Raw genomic sequence first — 18135 nt, 5'->3', positions numbered from 1 at the left:
CCTTATGTCTTCATTTGCTACTTGGATTATATATTCCAATGAAATATCTAAATTAACATCATGTGACCAATTGGAGTGTTCCTGCACCCTCCCCTTTTATAACACACTAAAATTTCAGAAAAAAATTAATTTCAAAAGGTGAGTATATTGGTAATGGGTACCAACAAGACTTTGATCATTACATGTACTTTCCTAGTCTACAACTGTAGACCCACCATCTGCAGGGTGTGTATCACAGCTGATTCAAGGAGTCTGCATAGCAGACTAGGTCTACTGGAGCTGCAATGGCTCGCTTCGCTCGCCCTTCGCAAACCAGCTGCAGATCCCACTTCACGAGCCATTCAGAGTCTGCATAGCAGGCTAGTACTTTCCTAACCTTTACGTTGGAAAAGTCTTTTTAAAAAATCACAACAAAAACTAATTGAAATAATGAAACAATTTAGTTTTCATCAAGCTTTGAATAAGATACTCTTATATCAACACTCTCATACACAAATATACACACACATGGATCTACCGAGACAAAGAAACATATATATAGAGGGGGGGGGAGAGACAACTTCATCTGCGAACACTGTAAGTATATCTATTAATACCCCTGACAACTGGAGTTTGAAGGCAAATCAGAGAAATAAATTGAAAGCCCCAAATGTGTGCTTTTAAGCCATTCATTTGCATTCAAACACAATTTTCATGCAGCAACTCCAAACCCTTACAGATCTTAACCAACCCCCCCCCAAAAAAAAAAATTAATAAAAAAATTAAAATAATGTATCAATGTGTGAACGTCGAAAGTACACAAACAATTATGTCTAAAAAAATGAGGATCATAGCCAAATGCTCAGATATATAGAGCTTTTTTATTGCAACTTTAGAATAATGATACATTTCAAAACTAAGAAAATTAACTGAACAAATAAATAAAACTTTAATAACAACTTACTTTACACTTTATAAGCACCAATACTATTTGCGTATAAGCTGCCATCGTATACAATTTATGCTGCAAACTACTAAGCAATATTATTCATGATTAGTACTGTGAACATCGACATATGGTTAAGGAAGAATTCTATTTACATTTCTTATTATTGAGACAAGAGAAACATCCATGTGTATCTTTGTTTAGTTTCCACACCAAAATTATTAGATCTTTTCCAATTTCAATGACTTATAGAATAACAATTTGCATATATGTAATTGTAATTGGTAAAAGATTAATTTGCATGAATAGCTACCAGTCATTAAGCTATCAAACAACACCAATGATTAAGGAATTGATTTCCCAGGAAGTTACTGCTACCAAAACCAGGTTACTTCACATATGAAAAATAAAATCATGTATATTTGTACTACTGTAATAGGCCTGTATCACCAGACAACAGCTACAAATGTATAAATTCAGGTGAGCAATGATATTACATGTGCACTGAAAAATTATTGATTTAAATCATGAAAAAAAAAATAATAAACACAAAAAACCTTTGCATTTATTTTGACCTGAGGGGTGTCTCTGTCCAATCAAAATACATGTTACCTCATGATTTGTGTGATTGATAGCATTGAGAACAGAGATAAACTACAAGTGTGTTTACAGGAGAAACCAATCCTCAATGGGTTAAAACAAAACATTAACATCATAAACATCTCTAAAGGAAACAATTTAAGTTATAAACTCATTTAACCAACCTTCATTGTCCACTATAGGATTAATTAACATGCAATTATAAGAAGCAAAATATAAAAAAATATAGAAGTTTCTTGAGTACATAATCATATCATATTGATAGAAAATGAGTATATTTTTTAGAAAAGAAATATTTACATGATGACCATTCATGATACATCGGAAGAATACAATGTAAAAAGATGTACATAGAAAGTTGACATTTTAGATATGTTATATTTGCATTTAATATACCAATGCCTGCAATCACTAAAGTATTGTCAAATGTTTGCAAAATATTTTAGCAAGTACGCTTTAAATACAATAAAATGTACAATAAGATTTAAGTGCATGTAGAAGTTATGAAACACGATCTACAATTTTAATGAGATTGTATAAAAAGTTGAGATAACTTAATGACATCGTATCAACTAACTTTGATATTCAGCTAAATGATAATCACATCAACATTATAGATATGATTTTATATGCAGAAGTGCATGCTTTAAGCAGATCAATGGTCAATAACAAAACAAAATAATTTTGTGGAAGAAGGAAACTACCAGACCAGACTGCTAATGCAGTTTTAGCTAAGCTTCTGTTAAAAAATATTGAAAATATTCCAACAGGAGTTATTATCACAGACCAATGGTATTCACATCGCAGTATATGAACAAAGTTACAATATGCTTTAAATGTAGTAAAAACCATTGCAAATTCTGCAAAGATCTGTAAAAGTTTCACTTATCTAAGAATACACCATGGAGTACTGAGAGATGGCATCACTTTTGGAGTACTGGTATTCCAGTCAGAATTTCCGGTCTTTGGTGCTATGTCTAGGTGGAGCATGCAAAAATTTACAGCCAAAAATTGGTGAGGATGGGGTTGCATGAATACCTTATCAGCCCCATTGAAATCAGCATAGCCTGGCTTGGTTTCAAACAGTTATGAACCGTAACATCATCAGCCCAGCCATTAAATATTTGTTACACCATTCATATAACTGCTTTCACATAATATTGCTGAATTTTACAATTCAATATCTCTTGATATTCATTATCAAAAGATCATTTTCAGTGTTTTTCTCTGTGAATTTTACTCATTGATTTAGATATCATTATATTCAGCCAGGACTACCCATTAAATAATTTGAATTCAATCAAATATGTACAGCTACATGTAGTTGTCTTGTCTGCCAAGTAAGACAAGCACATAGTGCCTGGCCTGTAATAGGTTCCTATGCTGAAGTGCTTGTCTTTATTCATACAGTACAAGTTGCATTCTTTGACTCAATTCAACCCTAACCAGACCAGGCTTTTTGGGGTGTTATATGATCGGGGAGAATCCCTTCCCTTGAGATGTCGGCTGCCGATCACCATGAAAATTGGCATGATAAGAGTGTAGGATGTAATCTGCGAAGCTGTATGGTTAATTTTTCAGAACTCATCAGCATAACTTTTAGCATAATTATGTTTCAAAGAGGCTCTGCAATAAATTTGGTTAAAAAAAGAAAAGAAAAACAAAATGTGTCGAAATACAAAGAAATACATAAGCAATTCATAAAACAATCAAATTCATAGCAAATTCATTTTCAAACCACGATTTTTTTCATTTGTAATTGTTTGCAATGGTATAAAGAATATTTACACAAAAATTAACATTCTAAGAGCTTTTTATAGTGAATTAGAGCAAAAAGTATGATTTATGCATAAATTAATTCATATTTTTCAGAAATCTTATTTTGGGAAAATTAACCATACAGATTTGCAGATTGTACATCCCACATGCCCATTTTCAGAGATCAGCGGCCAAGATCTCAGGGGGGGGGGGGTGGTTCCCCCCTAGTTTTAGGGTTAAAAGCACAAAATAGGCTCTGTGAACCCAATCTATAGTTCTAGACCTTTTGAGTGTAGGGGAAGGCGGGGCAAGTTGTAACACTTTTTGCATTTTGCATGTTAGAATTGATATGACTAATAATATTGTAGAAATAAGTACCTTGGCTTTAAGTTTGATTCTTTGGAAATATTTTTCACCTATGTATAACTTTCTACTCCCACACTGAAATTCACTGTGACCTTTGAAAAAAAACGATGTCAAATGGCTCAACTTGCCCCATATGTGGGGTAAGTTGTGCCACCTTCTGGGGAAAGTTGAGCCACAAAAACTATGTACAAAATGTATGCGGGAAGAAGCAGCATGTCAATTTTTTTTTTATTTCAAGTCTTTTCACTTGCTAATTCTCTATAAATACTAACATCCTCTAAAAGTAAAAGAACTGTCATGTGAATTTACACCTTTCTGCCTGCATATCAATGGCTTTTTAATTTTTCATTCTTATTACCATAAGAATTTCCATGGCTCAACTTGCCCCATGTTGGCTGGCTCAAAGTACCCCAGTCCGAATTTAATGCCATATTTTCACATCCACACATTTCTTATGCATCCATCATTTAAAAGACAATGACAAGAATGAAAATCCATACCTGGACTAACAATATTGTTCTTATTTCTTTATTAATTATATTTAAAGACGTGTGTGGGTAAAAAGCACTCCTCCATTTTACACCCTTTTTTACTTTTTGGGCTGAAATTTGTATTTTTCCGTCGAAAAAAGTACTTTTTGTTTCAAAGTCGAAAACAATATGGTTGGGAAAAGGGTTATGAAATGGGTCATCAATACATGACACCACCACAATGTCTGACTCATTCATTATTGGCCTGGGTGTGGTGGCTCAACTTGCCCCTATTCTCAACTTACCCCGCCTTCCCCTATATGTGACTGTTAGGCAGATTGCCCGCTGTACCCTATTTCCTATAACCAAAATAATCATATGTCCTCAAATCAAACATGTACAGTAGTCAGCACAAGAAAGACTTCTCAGTACTTTAGCATGGGCATGTCTACCTGTCTCTACGAAGTGCAGAAATACACTAGAAAGTTACAACTGATTTTGATTTTTCATTGTAAAATCATCTGAAATGATGGAGGGGTTGAAGGTCAGTCTCACAATCTAACACCTGGCAGTCTGAATGGTGGCATTTCACTACTGCTAGGTGAGGAAAGCTTGCTGTATAGTCACAAAATATTCATTTGGAAGTCGTCGTTTAGCCTCACAATCTAATACCTGGCACTGTGAATGGCTATGTATCACTACTGCTAGATGAGGCAAGCCTGATATGTAGTCACGTCTTGATGGTGTTTAGTCTCAGAATCTAATACCTGGTGGTGTGAATGGTGATGTATCACTACTGCTAGGTGAGGCATGCCTGCTCCAAGGTGATGGAGGAGTAGTCACACTCTACAAACAATGACAAGAAAAATCAAAACATACTAAACCTACCAAGCTTTAAGAAAAAAATTCATGAATAATGATGATTATAATATATGTTTTCTGTGATGACGATGATGATAATGACAAAATAATATTACAACTTGAAATTTGATGTGTCCAAAGGACACAGATGCCCCCGCTTAACGTGATCAGAAATTCATTCTATATGATTAAACTTAATATCGTGAAGAAACCAATATAATTTACAACATTGAGCCAATTTGCATATTTAATGAGCTGTGACCTTTGACCTGCAGACTCCAAATTCAAACTTAGCCTGTATTTTGGTGTCATCTACATACACACAAAATTTTTTTAAATCCATTTAATATTTTTCGAGTGCGGAAACCAAGTTGGGGGACGGACGGACAGGGGCAACGCTTAATGCCCCCTTCGGACTTTGTCTGCGGGGGCATAAAAAATTGTAACATCACTAAAATATTTCATGACAACTTTGAAGCACTTTATAAGTGATTTCTCACCACCAAGCATTATTAGCTACTGAAATCCTTGCATCTGATCGGTACAGATGCTTCATGACTTGCAATCCTGATTTCTTTGTACAAGAGAGTTTTCTCAATATCGTACCTTAGCTCATACAGACTTCTACTACATATTGTGCAAAAATGACCCCCTCACAGAATTTAAAAAGAATATATTGAGTAATGCGTCCTAAAGCACATACACACTAACAGGCCAATGAGGCCATCCACAAAAAAATAAACCTTTGAACCAAAACAGAGGCAGAATCACCAAATTGAAACGTTAAAGGTTTAGAGATTATACACTTACATACCAAATTTCAAAGGAATCCACTGAGAAATGTGACCTACATGTACATGTAAACGTGCAAGCTCACAAGAGAACATATGATACAAACAGTGGCAGCAGCATAAATAGTGCACATTATAAAGTTTAACCCCTGCATTCTTCTAAAGAGGGATATAAAAGAAAGATGGATATCTCAATGGATATTAAGCCCCGGCACACACTCTGTGATTCACTGCAATTCGAATTTCAAAGTAATTGTATCTTGATTTGGACATTACAACCAATACAATTTAAGTGATTAGAGTTCAGAATTGTGGTAGGACTACTGAAAAACTCATTCTAGTTTGAGCCTCATTGTAGGAATAAAACCAAATTCAAAGCCAAATCATAATGATGTCATCATCTGCTGCAACTTGAAGCAGATTTGGGCTTTGCTATGACCAAGGGGCTTGTCGCAAAGTAAAATTATGATTTTGTTGGTCCTAACATTATGCCAAACTATATTTTCTTCTTGGAACATTTAATGCAAAACATGATTTATTAAACAATCGTGTCGTATCGGATCACATAGTATGCACTGGGCTTTATAAAAAAAGAGCATTGGCTGTGGAAAGTAACTCACCCTGAATTTCCTCTTGAGAGCCCTGGTCATTATAGGAGTAAGCCCTACCCCACTCTCAGTCGGTTTCATGCGGAACGGAGTGCCACCTGGACTTCTCGGCAAACCAACTCTCTTCAAAGACATCCTGAAGTCCACTGCCTCTAATGATAACCTGTTATGAAACAAGATACGATAACAAGAACTTTCAAAGAGTATGTCATCAATACAATGTGTCACTGATGTGGCAGTGATACCTCTCTAGAATATCATCTTTCCCTCATATGAACATTCATGAATATTAAAATGATTTGTTAATGAATTCTCACGTTATAATTCAATATGAAAAAAAGTCATATGTCCCACCTTTTTTCTTCCAGTTAGAGTGCAAACGGTTGATTTGAAATGAACTATAATGATAACATCAACAGTAACAACATAACACATACAGGATTACACTTGAAGGGAAAATGTAAGCCATACAGTGCATTAGCCACATCTCCATATCTTCCTTCTAATGTCCACCTTTGTCTTGTTTTATTTTCCCCTTTTACCTTTGTGCCTCATATTCTTCCATCTTCCCTCTCCTCGGCATGTTGTCCATTAGGGGGTTATTTACTTGTAAAGACAACTTCAGCCACAATCAAAATGTTTTTCAAGGAATAACAAGTGTCTTTTTCCAGCAGGTTTTGTATCAGCTCTTTAAAATTTGTTCTCTGTTTAGCAGGAAAGTAGTCAATGATGTATAAACTTTGTTACAATAAATAAGAAAACTCACCTTTTCCTCAGATTCATGGGAGATGTGATTTGAGGGGACTGAGTTGAAGACTTGAAAGATTTTTTGAGTTGCACAGCTTGAAGATCAGATAACGTTACAAGAGGCCCACTGCCAGATGAGGATTTAGACCTCTGTCAAGGAGAAAAATATCAGGGCCTAAGTTCAGAGAAGTTGTTGTCTATTAAGAGTTACAAATCTGGACAAATCATTGGACACTTTTTGTACATGTGTTATCATTCAAATGATTTGGTTTATTTTTACAGCAAAGCACCGGTTCTTAGGTGCAGTATATGCGTCCTCTCACAATCATTCTGAGATGGTTTCCTGCATTTTTTTTTCATATTCGCAGGCAGTACCAAACTTGAATATTCTCTCACCTTAATTGTCCTATCCACTTTTTTTAGTTTCACTCCTTTGATGTCATCCAAGGAAATAGCAGGATTTTTATTCGCTTCCTGTGATGTGAAAAACAAGAATGTAAAAGGGTTAGCAGGCAATATCAGTACCGGTAAGTATAAAAAAAATATAATACTGTGCTGTGCAATACCGTTACAAGACTCATGCAATGGCTCATTAAGAGATGGCACAGTAAAGCTGTACAACAAAAACTTGGCATGTTAATAATAATTGGCACAAACTAAAGACATGATAACACCATTGTCAAACATGAGATTATCAATGCCACTTTGGCCATCTATAAAGACTATAAAGAAGTGTTTAATGCATGTTTAATATATTGTTATGTTTAAAGTGAGGCAATTTTAGAACACTATAAAAAATGTTTTTGAGAATTGTCATATCATATCTACAACAGGTTCCATCTTATGCTCCTGCGACAATTGCTCTGCTCTAAAGTAATTAATTTACAAACTTCAACCCTGGGTTAAACACTATAGCCTAGCCTAAACCTAACATAAAACCCTACATCTTAGACAAAATTAGGCCCGGAGCAGCTGTCGCACGAGCAAATGTTGTGTCATCCTAAAAAAGGCGTCCTCTTCTATATGTTGTGGAGTATCAAATTACCTTATTTTCATTGCTGGTGCTTTTCTTTCTCTTGGGTAGGTCCTTTCTCCAGTCTTTAGGAGGAACAACTGCTGGTGGAGGGGGAGGGGGAGGAGGGGGAGGTGGGGGCATAAGTGTTGCTGGTGGGGGTGGGGGTGGTGGCAGTGGTAGTGGCGGCGGCACACTTGGTAGAGTTGAAGAGCCTGGTGGCAGTGTGATAGTAGAAGGTTGGTCTACTGCCCCTACGATAGGGTTGGTTGCTGTAGGGCTGTGCAGTGGACAGCAACAATGGGAGCAACTTGAAGCTGCAGATGTATTTTCCGCTGATTTCTGAGAGATAGATGTTATTGATATTAAGCAAATAATCACTCTTTGGTATGAGAAAAACAGGTCTCTCTGCATTAAGGCCACCGCACACCTTACGATTAGTCTGCAACCCAATTTTGGAATGAAATGTAGAATTTGATGCTAATATGGAGACATGGAATATCTTAATTTGTAATGTTCTAAATCATCGTTTGAATACCTGTTTAAATTTGTGACTATGCTATCATCCATATTAGAATAAAAGTGAATTCTACGATTTGAAACTAATCTGACCTTTACTCTGAAATAAAGGCATCCAAAATTGCTATATTGGAATTCTTTAAGTTAAATGGAACCTCAAACAAAAAATTTACTGTTCATTCACATTTTCAGAAAAAGATGTGATTTGTTCCAAAAATCGGATTGCAGACAAGTCGAAAGGTGTGCAGTGGCCCTTACACTTGTAATAATTGCAATAATATACGGTACCAGTATGATCAAAAGGAGAAATAAACAAAGTTAATCAAAATTTAAAAACTTCCTTGCAAACAAAATTTATACTCACTCCCAGACAATAGTTTAAATCTTTAAAATAAAGATAAATATTTGAGAAAAGGTAAAAACATTGATGAAATATTTCATACTGGCTTCTATTTTGGTTAAATGCCTTTACCTTTGATTTCATCTCTTCTGTGATTCTCTGAAGTTGTTCTTGAAGGAGAATGATCTGTTCTTGGGTGGCATAAAGCTCCCTACGGTAGACACGAGATGGAAACACTACATCTTTGGCAAACTCCAGGCTCTACAGATGAATTTGGAGAGATAGTATACAGTTGTAAGAACAAGAGATTGTGAGCTCTCACGTTCTTCCACAATATTCAAATGACGGAATAAAAATAATTAATTTCAATGACACAATTTGTTCTTCAAATACCATTGAAATCATATTTCAAAATACAGCTGAAGTGGTTGGGCTAACCATTTGTGTGCAGTAGCATGCATGTTTCAGTGTTTAGTGGACATGAACCCCAATCCCCCCCCACAAACACACAATAAAAACTTACCTAGTTATAGCCAAATTAAAACAGTGCTTTTCGTTTGCATATTTGTACTGTACACTTAATAGCTGGTATCTCAATCTAATTCATCAAATAACACAGCATTACAAATCTCATACCTGTTTACTTTTAACCCTATCTAGGCCGGAGTATTTTGGGAGTTCATATGCCTGGGGCCTCCCAGGCCCCCCCCCCCCTTGAGATCTCAGCATTCGACCACGCGATCACGCCGAAAATTGGCACGCAGGTTGTCTGGGATATAATCTACAAAATTGCATAGTAATTTATTTCATGCGAATTAAGTATTTATGCTAAGTTATGCGTAATTAGTATGCAAAATCATACTTTTTCCTCTAACTCCATAAATAAAGCTGCAAATGTTCTAATTTTTGGCATAGAAAATTTTTGTTGTGTTCTTAGTAAGTTTACATGAAAAAATTGTGATATCAGATCGATTTCATATGTATTATATTGTTTTTTTGCAATTTCTTTGGTATTTCTTTGTTTTTGGACACTTTGTTTTTCATTACTTTTTTAATGAAATTCTTTGGGGCTCTTCTAAGATCATAAACAGCATAAAATACATACATTTAGACCAGCAAAACTAAAAATAATCATACATTTATGATTTTTGGTTGAAAACACAATTTCCATTGACTTTGTACACGAAATCATGTTTTTGAGCAATTTTTGGTCTGACATGCACTAACATGACATTGCGTAATTTCGGAACTGCGTACCCGGGTGACGCAAAATTGGTCTCAAAAGTTGCGAAAGACTCGAAAGTAAAAAGTCAGCGAGTAGCGCGGTCTAAAAAGTTTGCGTGGCAAAAATATTGCGCAACTCGTTGAGGGGGAGGCCCCCCCCCGCTCTGGCCTAGATAGGGTTAAACATGTTTATTAGAGGAAACATGAATACACTTAAAAGGCCCTCAAGAAAATTACCAAAAGAGGAATGTTTCCTCTAAAATGATATTGCTATGGAAATTAAACACCAGGGCACACTATGCAACATGACTGCACCAAGATCCGATTGCGAAACGAAATCAAAGTGTGCACCAACCTACAATACGCTGCAACTGCGACCCGCTTTGTTGCAGTAGGATTGCAGAACGAATCTCAGACATTTTACATGTCAAATCTTTCTGAGATTTTGCTCATTTCAATGAATCAGATTTGTACTAAACGATGGCATCATGGCCAATTCGCTGCCTTGAGGTGCAGCGCACTGAAAAGCCGTTGCAAACGTGAGCGCCGACTTGCGATGTAATTAGACTGAAATGCGTTTGGCACCTTTTCAACCAATCAGATCCTAGTGTAATCCCATCACAATGTGTGCACGTGGCTTTAGATGGCAATTGGGAAAAGAAAAAAAGTATGTTTATTTCTCTTAGACCCACCAAACCATATACATCTTATTACGAGCGTTTACATTTAACTACACTGTACCTCATTAACTTTCGTTTTCCACCAATTACAGACATGATAGAGAGTAGTTGGCAGCTTGGTTAGACTTATTTCTCCAGCCACTGCCAGCCAAGAACTTGCATCCATGAATGGAATCATACTGCCTGAAGATGATGATGAGCGATCTAATTCCTGGATGTGATCACCAAGACTATAATCAAGTAACCTGTGTAAGAGATAAAGTAGTGATTAGTCCATGTTTCCCCTCTTTGTGTATATTTAACAAGTGTCAAAATAATCATCAATGTTGGTAAAGATTTGAAATTACAAAAGAAGTTTCCAACCCCCTCCCTTATACCTTTCTACCCCCTCACTGAAGGTCATTGTCACCATTGAAAAAAGAAATGTCAAATGGCTCAACTTGCCCCATCTGTGTGGTAAGTTGAGCATCAAAAACTATGCTCAAATCGTATGGGTGAAGAACCAGCATGTAAATTTTTTATTCAAAGTCTTTTCACTTGCTAATTTTCTATAAATACTAATATCTGCTAAAAGGAAAAGAACAGTCATGTAAATTTGCTCCTTTCTGCCTGCATATTGATGGATTTTTAAGGTTGTTTTTTTATAATTACCATAGCTCAACTTGCCCCATGTTGGCTGGCTCAACAATTAACCCAGTTCGAACTTAATGCGATAATTTCACATCCATCATCTAAAAGACTACGACAAAAATGAAGATCCATACCTGGACTAACAATGTTGTTCTTATGTCTTTATTATATTTAAAGACGTGTATGTGTAAAAAGCACTTACAGTATCTATTTCATACCTTTTTTTTTACTTTTTTGACTGAAGTTTGTATTTTTCCTTCTACAAAAGTATTTTTATTACAAAGTTGAAAACAATTTGGCGGGGTTATACAAGGGGTCATCAATACATTCACACCACCACAATGTCTTCCTTATTCATTATTGACCTAGGGGTAGTGACTCAACTTGCCCCTATGCTCAAATTACCCCGCCTTTCCCTACATGTAACCTCGACAGAAACATTTATTATTGAAAAATGCATATCTGTAGATCTAGTCAATAATCAGTCTGAGTCATTATTGTGAAATGGTATCATGGTTGTGAATCTTCATTGATTATGGATTTTAAAGTATGATGTGTCACTTTTTCTGACTAGGAATGCATCATGGTATAAAATTGTATGACGCGCCTCAGCACAATGACGCATCATTCAGGGGTCAAGAGGTGTGTCTAACAGGAGACAGCTGCATAAACATCAAAATACTCTATGTCAATAGTGAAGCTCAGAGCCCAAGAATTATTCTTACATTTGAGAGACATCAAATTCCATTCTTGAGGCATCAGTCTGTTCATGAAGTCCTGGAAGGGTCACTGTTGATGTTGACAGACTTTTGGACGGCTCCCTCACTTTCCTCCGATTGCCTCTTCTCTTACGATGTGAAGAATACGACAAGAAATTCACTTTATTGCTGCGGTGCTTCATCTGAACAAAAAGGAGTAATTATAAAAGGGGTAAGATGGCAGGTGCAAGTCAATGTAAAATGGTATAAAAGAAGGATTGTAAGAAAACAACTAGGGTGTTTTTTATTCTTGTAGTGATTTTAAAAAAAAAATCAAGAAAAATGTTTTTCTATATAATTTAAACTTATAAAATTGTACAATTAAGCTCTTGATTACACTACCGGGTGTGCATTGATGATGACTACAAAATATTCACTGAATTTCCAACAAAAAAGTCAATATTGGCACATGTAATATGGGGGAGGGGGGACTCACATAAATTGGTGGTATGGGGATGTGCCGCTTCAATGACCCCCTTTTTCAGACTTCAGGCTGCTCACAAAACCTCATTACGTAACATCTATATTGTCCAGCGCAAGCACGTACAGCGTACATCATATACCGTGATCCTGTTCTTTAGACCATTTTTCACACCGCCCAGTATATTTTTAGTTCCCAAGATCCTGCATTTCACTCTTGTAGAGTTGTAGTCAGTTCTGACCTTAGGCTTAGTTAGACCCCCATTTCAGAGTTTCGTGAGCCACAACCCATCAAAATAAAAATTGAGTGCCTAAATTAGGCCTAAATCTTCTTCTTTGAGTTTGATCTGGAAACAGTACAGTCCACCGTCTGGTGTATTGTCGTACAAATAAATGGAAAACTTGGTTTTTGTGGATGCTGGCCAAAAAGGCCCAAAGAATTATCAAAAAAAGCAAACTTGTTTCATGAAATAAGGATAATTTTAAGTTTTGCTATTTAAATTAATGATCTATGACTTTGTCAATTAGAATAATAATAATAGGTCCATTTATATAGCGCAGCTACTATGTGCATATCCATATAGGCCTACTCTACTGCGCTTTTGATAATTGGTATCATATTATTACCCCAGCTGTAGCTGAGCCGCCATATTAATAGGCGCTAAAGCGTTCAAGGAAAAATCCTACCGGGTACCCATTCACCTCACCTGGGTCGAGTGCAGCATGCAGCACAATGTGGATAAATTTCTTGCTGAAGGAAATTACGCCATGGCTGGGATTCGAACCCACGACCCTCTCTGTTTCAAAGAATCAAGACATGAGAATAGATTCTAAAATTTCTAGTCTTTTCTAGATGCTACCATTATTACCAAGGAAGGACCTACATACATGCTTTTGATACTTGCTGCACCGAGCTGACGGCATTGCCACTCTGCACTCATTCACTGCAATTGTCACCGCGTTCGCGTAGCATAAATAAATAAATTAGGTAGCTCCATCGCATCGCACGGGGAGCTCCGTGCCCTGACGTCTGCCTCGCCCTCGGGCTTGGATCATTATGATTGGTGTGCAGAGGCAGCAAGAGGCAGAGCAGAGCAGAGCGCAGTTGAGCTGAGAGTACTAGTTCAGTTCAGGCTAATCAGTGATACGACAGCAAAAAAAACAGTGAGAAATGTCCCTAAATATATACTTCCAGATGCAATATCATAAAAAGTATTCATATTAATTATGTAAAAACTGAGAAAATTCCTTACCGTCAATCAAGCTTTCATCGTCTGCGTTTGTAATGACCGCTCTCTCAGCTGATCAAAAATGACGTCAAATGCAATTGACCAATGAAAATCTCTACACTTGCGAAACAGCGGACTTTAAAAATCAGTAACCACACCCACATGCACAGAAATGTCTGCATTATGATCTAGTAATGGAATCTGGAATAATGGCATGCCCATTTATATTTATTTAAGGGGATTTATCAAAAAGTAAAGAGAGGCTTTAATTAAACGGGGGGGGGGTGGCAGTCAAATGTATTGCTGTAAACACGCGTGGCCAAATTATTTCCAAACACCGGTCAAACACCCCCCAAAACGAGTTTTTCTCTGTGTGCAAAATAACCCCCTAAACAAGTTTTCGCGGGCTTTATTTACACATTTTTGCCCCTAAACAAGTTGTCGCCAGAATATGGACCTCGGGGAAAAAGCTTTGGGAAAAATACCCTAAATACATTTGGTTAGTCTTAAAAAAAAGCTTTGGAAGCTTTGGAAAAAACATACCCTAAATACGTTTGATCCTGTAATTCATTGAAAAGTTTTTCAAATCTGCCCCCTTTTTTGAAAATCGTTTTTTTTTAATACCCTTAACGAGTGCACGCGCGGCAGCAATATATTTGAATCCCCCCCCCCGGAATTAAACTTGCACTCGTAGGCATGACAAATAATAAGGCGATATGTGCGAAAATCCATTATAGGCTTTCAACTTTATATTTAGGCCTATAAAGGGGCCTAAAGATATGTGCGTAAAATGATGGTATAGCAATTTCCCGGACGCCTAATCATAGGCGGATCCAGGTGGATCCGAGGGGCCTGGGACCCCTTTTAATTGGCGGAGCAAAAAAAGGTGGGAAGAGAGGAGAAAAACGAAGAGGAAGAAAGACGAGTGCCTAAAATAAGAGTGAGGAGAAGAATTTGAAAATAAAACGAATCTTTCATGCCACTGTATAAAATTTTCGCTCGCGCTTCGCGCTCGCATTGCCTTTTAGGTGATTTACTGATATCTTGTTCAATATATGGAGCTTGAATATCCAGTTTGGAAGTCGCTATACATAACATATTTCACCTCGGAAATCGAACTTTCAATATTTTGTGTGATTTACAAATTTATTTTTAAAAAGTGCTCTGTAAAAAATGTCAGTTTATGGTCTGAATATTTACGATTTTGTATTCATCAGGTACCTAATATTTTGTGTATTCCATAAAGTTTACAAGTATCCCTTTACATGTCTGATTGTCAAAACGTATCAGCTATATATAGCTAGGCCTATATTTAAACCATCCAGTTTCAGATCACAATATCAAAAATTTGTTCGCGCTTTTTGCTGATGTTGGAAGATCCCCTATTACTCATCCTTTTCATGATTTACAAAACATGAATAGAGTGGCCCATTTTTATATAGGTCTAATTTTACATTTCAAATTTTTACACTCATGCATGCTTCGCGCTTGAATCAATTGGTTAAGGAGAAATTCACTCTAACAAAAAGTTGATTTGAATAAAAAGAAAAATCTAACAAGCATAACATTGAAAATTTCATCAAAATCAGATGTAAAATAAGTTATAACATTCTAAAGCTTCGCTTAATTTCCCAAAACAGTTATATGCACATCCTGGCTGGTATGCAAATGAGGAGACTATATGATATAATATATTTATTATATGAAATAATTGTAATTTCTCCTCATTGTCAAGTGATACAACGATTAATTTCTCCATGAACATGTGCAATTTGCATTGTCTAATATTATATGGTTCAGTCAAGTTGGTCCTTATTGTCAAATCTATTTTTAAAAATGAAATATTGTATAATTCAAACACTAAAAAACAAAAGAAATAGTGAGTGGTGGACATCATCGTCTTACTCTCCTAATTGTGCATATGCACTGTTTTGTATAAAAACAAGCGAAACTTTAAAATGTCATGACTTTCTTAGTTTACATCCGATTTTGATGAAATTTTCAGCACTATGCTAGTTCTTCTCGCGCTCAGTGCGCTCGCATTATAAGATTCCAAATTACTCAACCTTTTCTTGATTTACAAAACATGAATATAGTGTCGTTCAGTAGGACTAAATCTCGAAATTTTCCGCATCAGTGGTTTGATTAGTTATACCTATTCTGTTAAAGTTATCAAAAGTGCCTAGAATTTCCATTCTTTAGGTGAACATGTTAAAAAAATCAGCTCGCGCTTCGCGCTAGCATTATTTGATTGTTGTAATATGTAACGTCTTCATGGCTAACTACGAGTAGTCTTTAACATACCTTTTCCATCAGTTCATTTCTGCTCGCGCTTCCCGTTCGTAGTATATCATTTAGTTGCATAGACATCTTTTCAGGATAAAAACATTGCCCAGAATGTTCACATTGAGGAAAAATATATATAATTTCCACACACAAAATTGGCTCGCGCTTCGCGCTCGCATCGTTTAATGCTAAGACGTGACTATTAGGACTACCCCTTCAAAGAAACAAACAAAAATCACATACAACCGGCCGATCGGGGAAAATATGGCTGTAACCGGGGACTGAAACAAAATTCCGCCCGGCCCCTATTGTCGAAGGATGGATCGCCCCTGCTAATGGTAAACTAATTATTAATGCTTATAATGCTTATATACATACAAAAAGGAAATGGTCACATCTTCAAAGAGCATAGAGAGAAAGAGAAAACGCGACGGCGTAAATCCTTCCGGGGGGGGGATATCCCTCGCCATACTCGAGGGGGTGGCATATACAATTACCTCCATCACAATTAAAAAAAAGAAACGGTAATTTTTTAATCATCAAGGCCCGTTTTCTGAAGTCAGGTTTAACTAGACCATGGTCTAACTCTGTGCTTAAATATGGGAAGCCAAAAGTGTCAACATTTTTATTAAGTTGTATGTGTCTTATGTTTACTGGTGAAGACAATCATCTATTTTTACCTCCTAGGCAATTATGAATGATTTGAGAGCCAGATGAGCTGAAATATGATATCTCTATACTGTTATTGATTTTTATAAAAGTTGGCTATCCATACCACAACTTTAAACCTGAGTTTAAATTAAAAGCCGACTTCAGAATACACGGGCCCAAATGTTTATGCGTGAAATTTGTGAAAAGGAATATGAAGTGATTACATGAGCAACCTCTTACCGTTAATGCAGATCTGTTGCATCATGGTTGATTCAAATGAGTTTCATTCAAATCAAAACATCCTCTACATGGGGTTGTGGAGCGGAACAATGTACAATAATATGACATTGATCGAATTAGTGCCGTTATCTAGGACAGCAATATTTGCCGTATCATTACAAATGATTTTTAAAGGAGGGTTATCGCATAAGTCAACATATTATTTAAAAAAAAATAATGAAAATTTGTATCGAATTTTGAATGCTGAATATCATCCCCTATATAGGGCCTATAGTTTTGACAATTATTTAAAAATCTTTCCTTTTATTTCTGCAATCTTTTCCTTTTCATTTCGGCATCGTTGTGCTATTTCCATCGGATCTGTGGCTAATTCATTTTATAATGCACCTTTATTCCTTATAGTCATCATCCCATACATTTCGGGATCTCACCACTATAACCATGATAACCAGAGTGATAGGATTTTTTGATAAAAATAGATTATATATATCAACTGTTTAATCCTCATTTGCTCGTTTTGTTGCAACTTTATATTTTTTTTTTTCAAGGGAGGTGGAGCGATCTGGAAACTGGAGGCACAGGGGAAAGGGCAAATTTTAACGAAGAAAAAAAAGTGACTTATATCTATCCCACTCGCATGACTCATGAAACTTAAAGGGGAATGAAACCTTTGGAACAAATAGGCTTGTGTAGAAAAAGAAAAATCAAAGAATAAGAATAAAGAAAGTTTGAGAAAAATCGGACAAATAATGAGAACGTTATGAGCATTTGAATATTGCAATCACTAATGCTGTGGAGATCCTCCCATTGGCAATGCGACAAGGATGTGTGATGTCACTGATGAACAACTTTCCCTTTGGTGGACTATAAAATACCCTCAAAATGTCTCTTTTTGCTTTTTCTTATGATGATACAAACTCTTTATCCATGATGTATTCTTAAAAAATATGTATTACATGCCCTCATGTAGAAAGAACACATGATCTATGGATAGATGTGATAAAAGAGGCAATTCAAGTG

At 36.2% G+C, this 18135-nt stretch overlaps 1 protein-coding gene across 2 annotated transcripts; it reads right to left on the bottom strand.

The window, feature by feature from the left end:
• Window positions 1–4247: 4247 nt before the first annotated feature.
• LOC121408670 (proline-rich protein 11-like) lies at window positions 4248–14069 on the bottom strand. 2 transcript variants are annotated; one of them, XM_041600212.1, is made up of 9 exons: window positions 13598–13695; window positions 12257–12432; window positions 10963–11146; window positions 9130–9258; window positions 8172–8480; window positions 7523–7600; window positions 7146–7276; window positions 6392–6542; window positions 4248–4965 (listed from the first exon to the last, which is right to left on the bottom strand). In XM_041600212.1, exons 1-9 carry the CDS (start codon window positions 13631–13633, stop codon window positions 4873–4875), a joined length of 1287 nt encoding a protein of 428 aa, XP_041456146.1. In that variant the 5' UTR covers window positions 13634–13695; the 3' UTR covers window positions 4248–4872. The 2 variants fall into 2 exon arrangements, with proteins under 2 accessions (XP_041456146.1, XP_041456147.1); XM_041600213.1 differs by lacking the exon at window positions 13598–13695 and adding an exon at window positions 13963–14069 and having other exon boundaries at window positions 4249–4965.
• Between the last annotated feature and the right edge of the window lie 4066 nt (window positions 14070–18135).

Source organism: Lytechinus variegatus, chromosome 2 (assembly GCF_018143015.1).
Source record: "Lytechinus variegatus isolate NC3 chromosome 2, Lvar_3.0, whole genome shotgun sequence".
In the NCBI taxonomy this organism is placed as follows: domain Eukaryota; kingdom Metazoa; phylum Echinodermata; class Echinoidea; order Temnopleuroida; family Toxopneustidae; genus Lytechinus; species Lytechinus variegatus.
The sequence above is the reverse complement of the archived record's forward strand: the minus strand, read 5'-3'. Positions and strand labels throughout refer to the sequence as shown.

Bases quoted from the DNA above. Each gene is read 5' to 3' on its own strand.
- LOC121408670 (XM_041600212.1), bottom strand. From the start codon at position 13,633: ATGCCGTCAGCTCGGTGCAGCAAGTATCAAAAGCAT. The intron at 12,433-13,597 runs GTATGTAGGTCC...CTTTTTGTTCAG, and splicing joins GCAGCAAGTATCAAAAGCAT to ATGAAGCACCGCAGCAATAA. The intron at 9,259-10,962 runs GTACAGTGTAGT...ATTCATCTGTAG, and splicing joins GGAAAACGAAAGTTAATGAG to AGCCTGGAGTTTGCCAAAGA.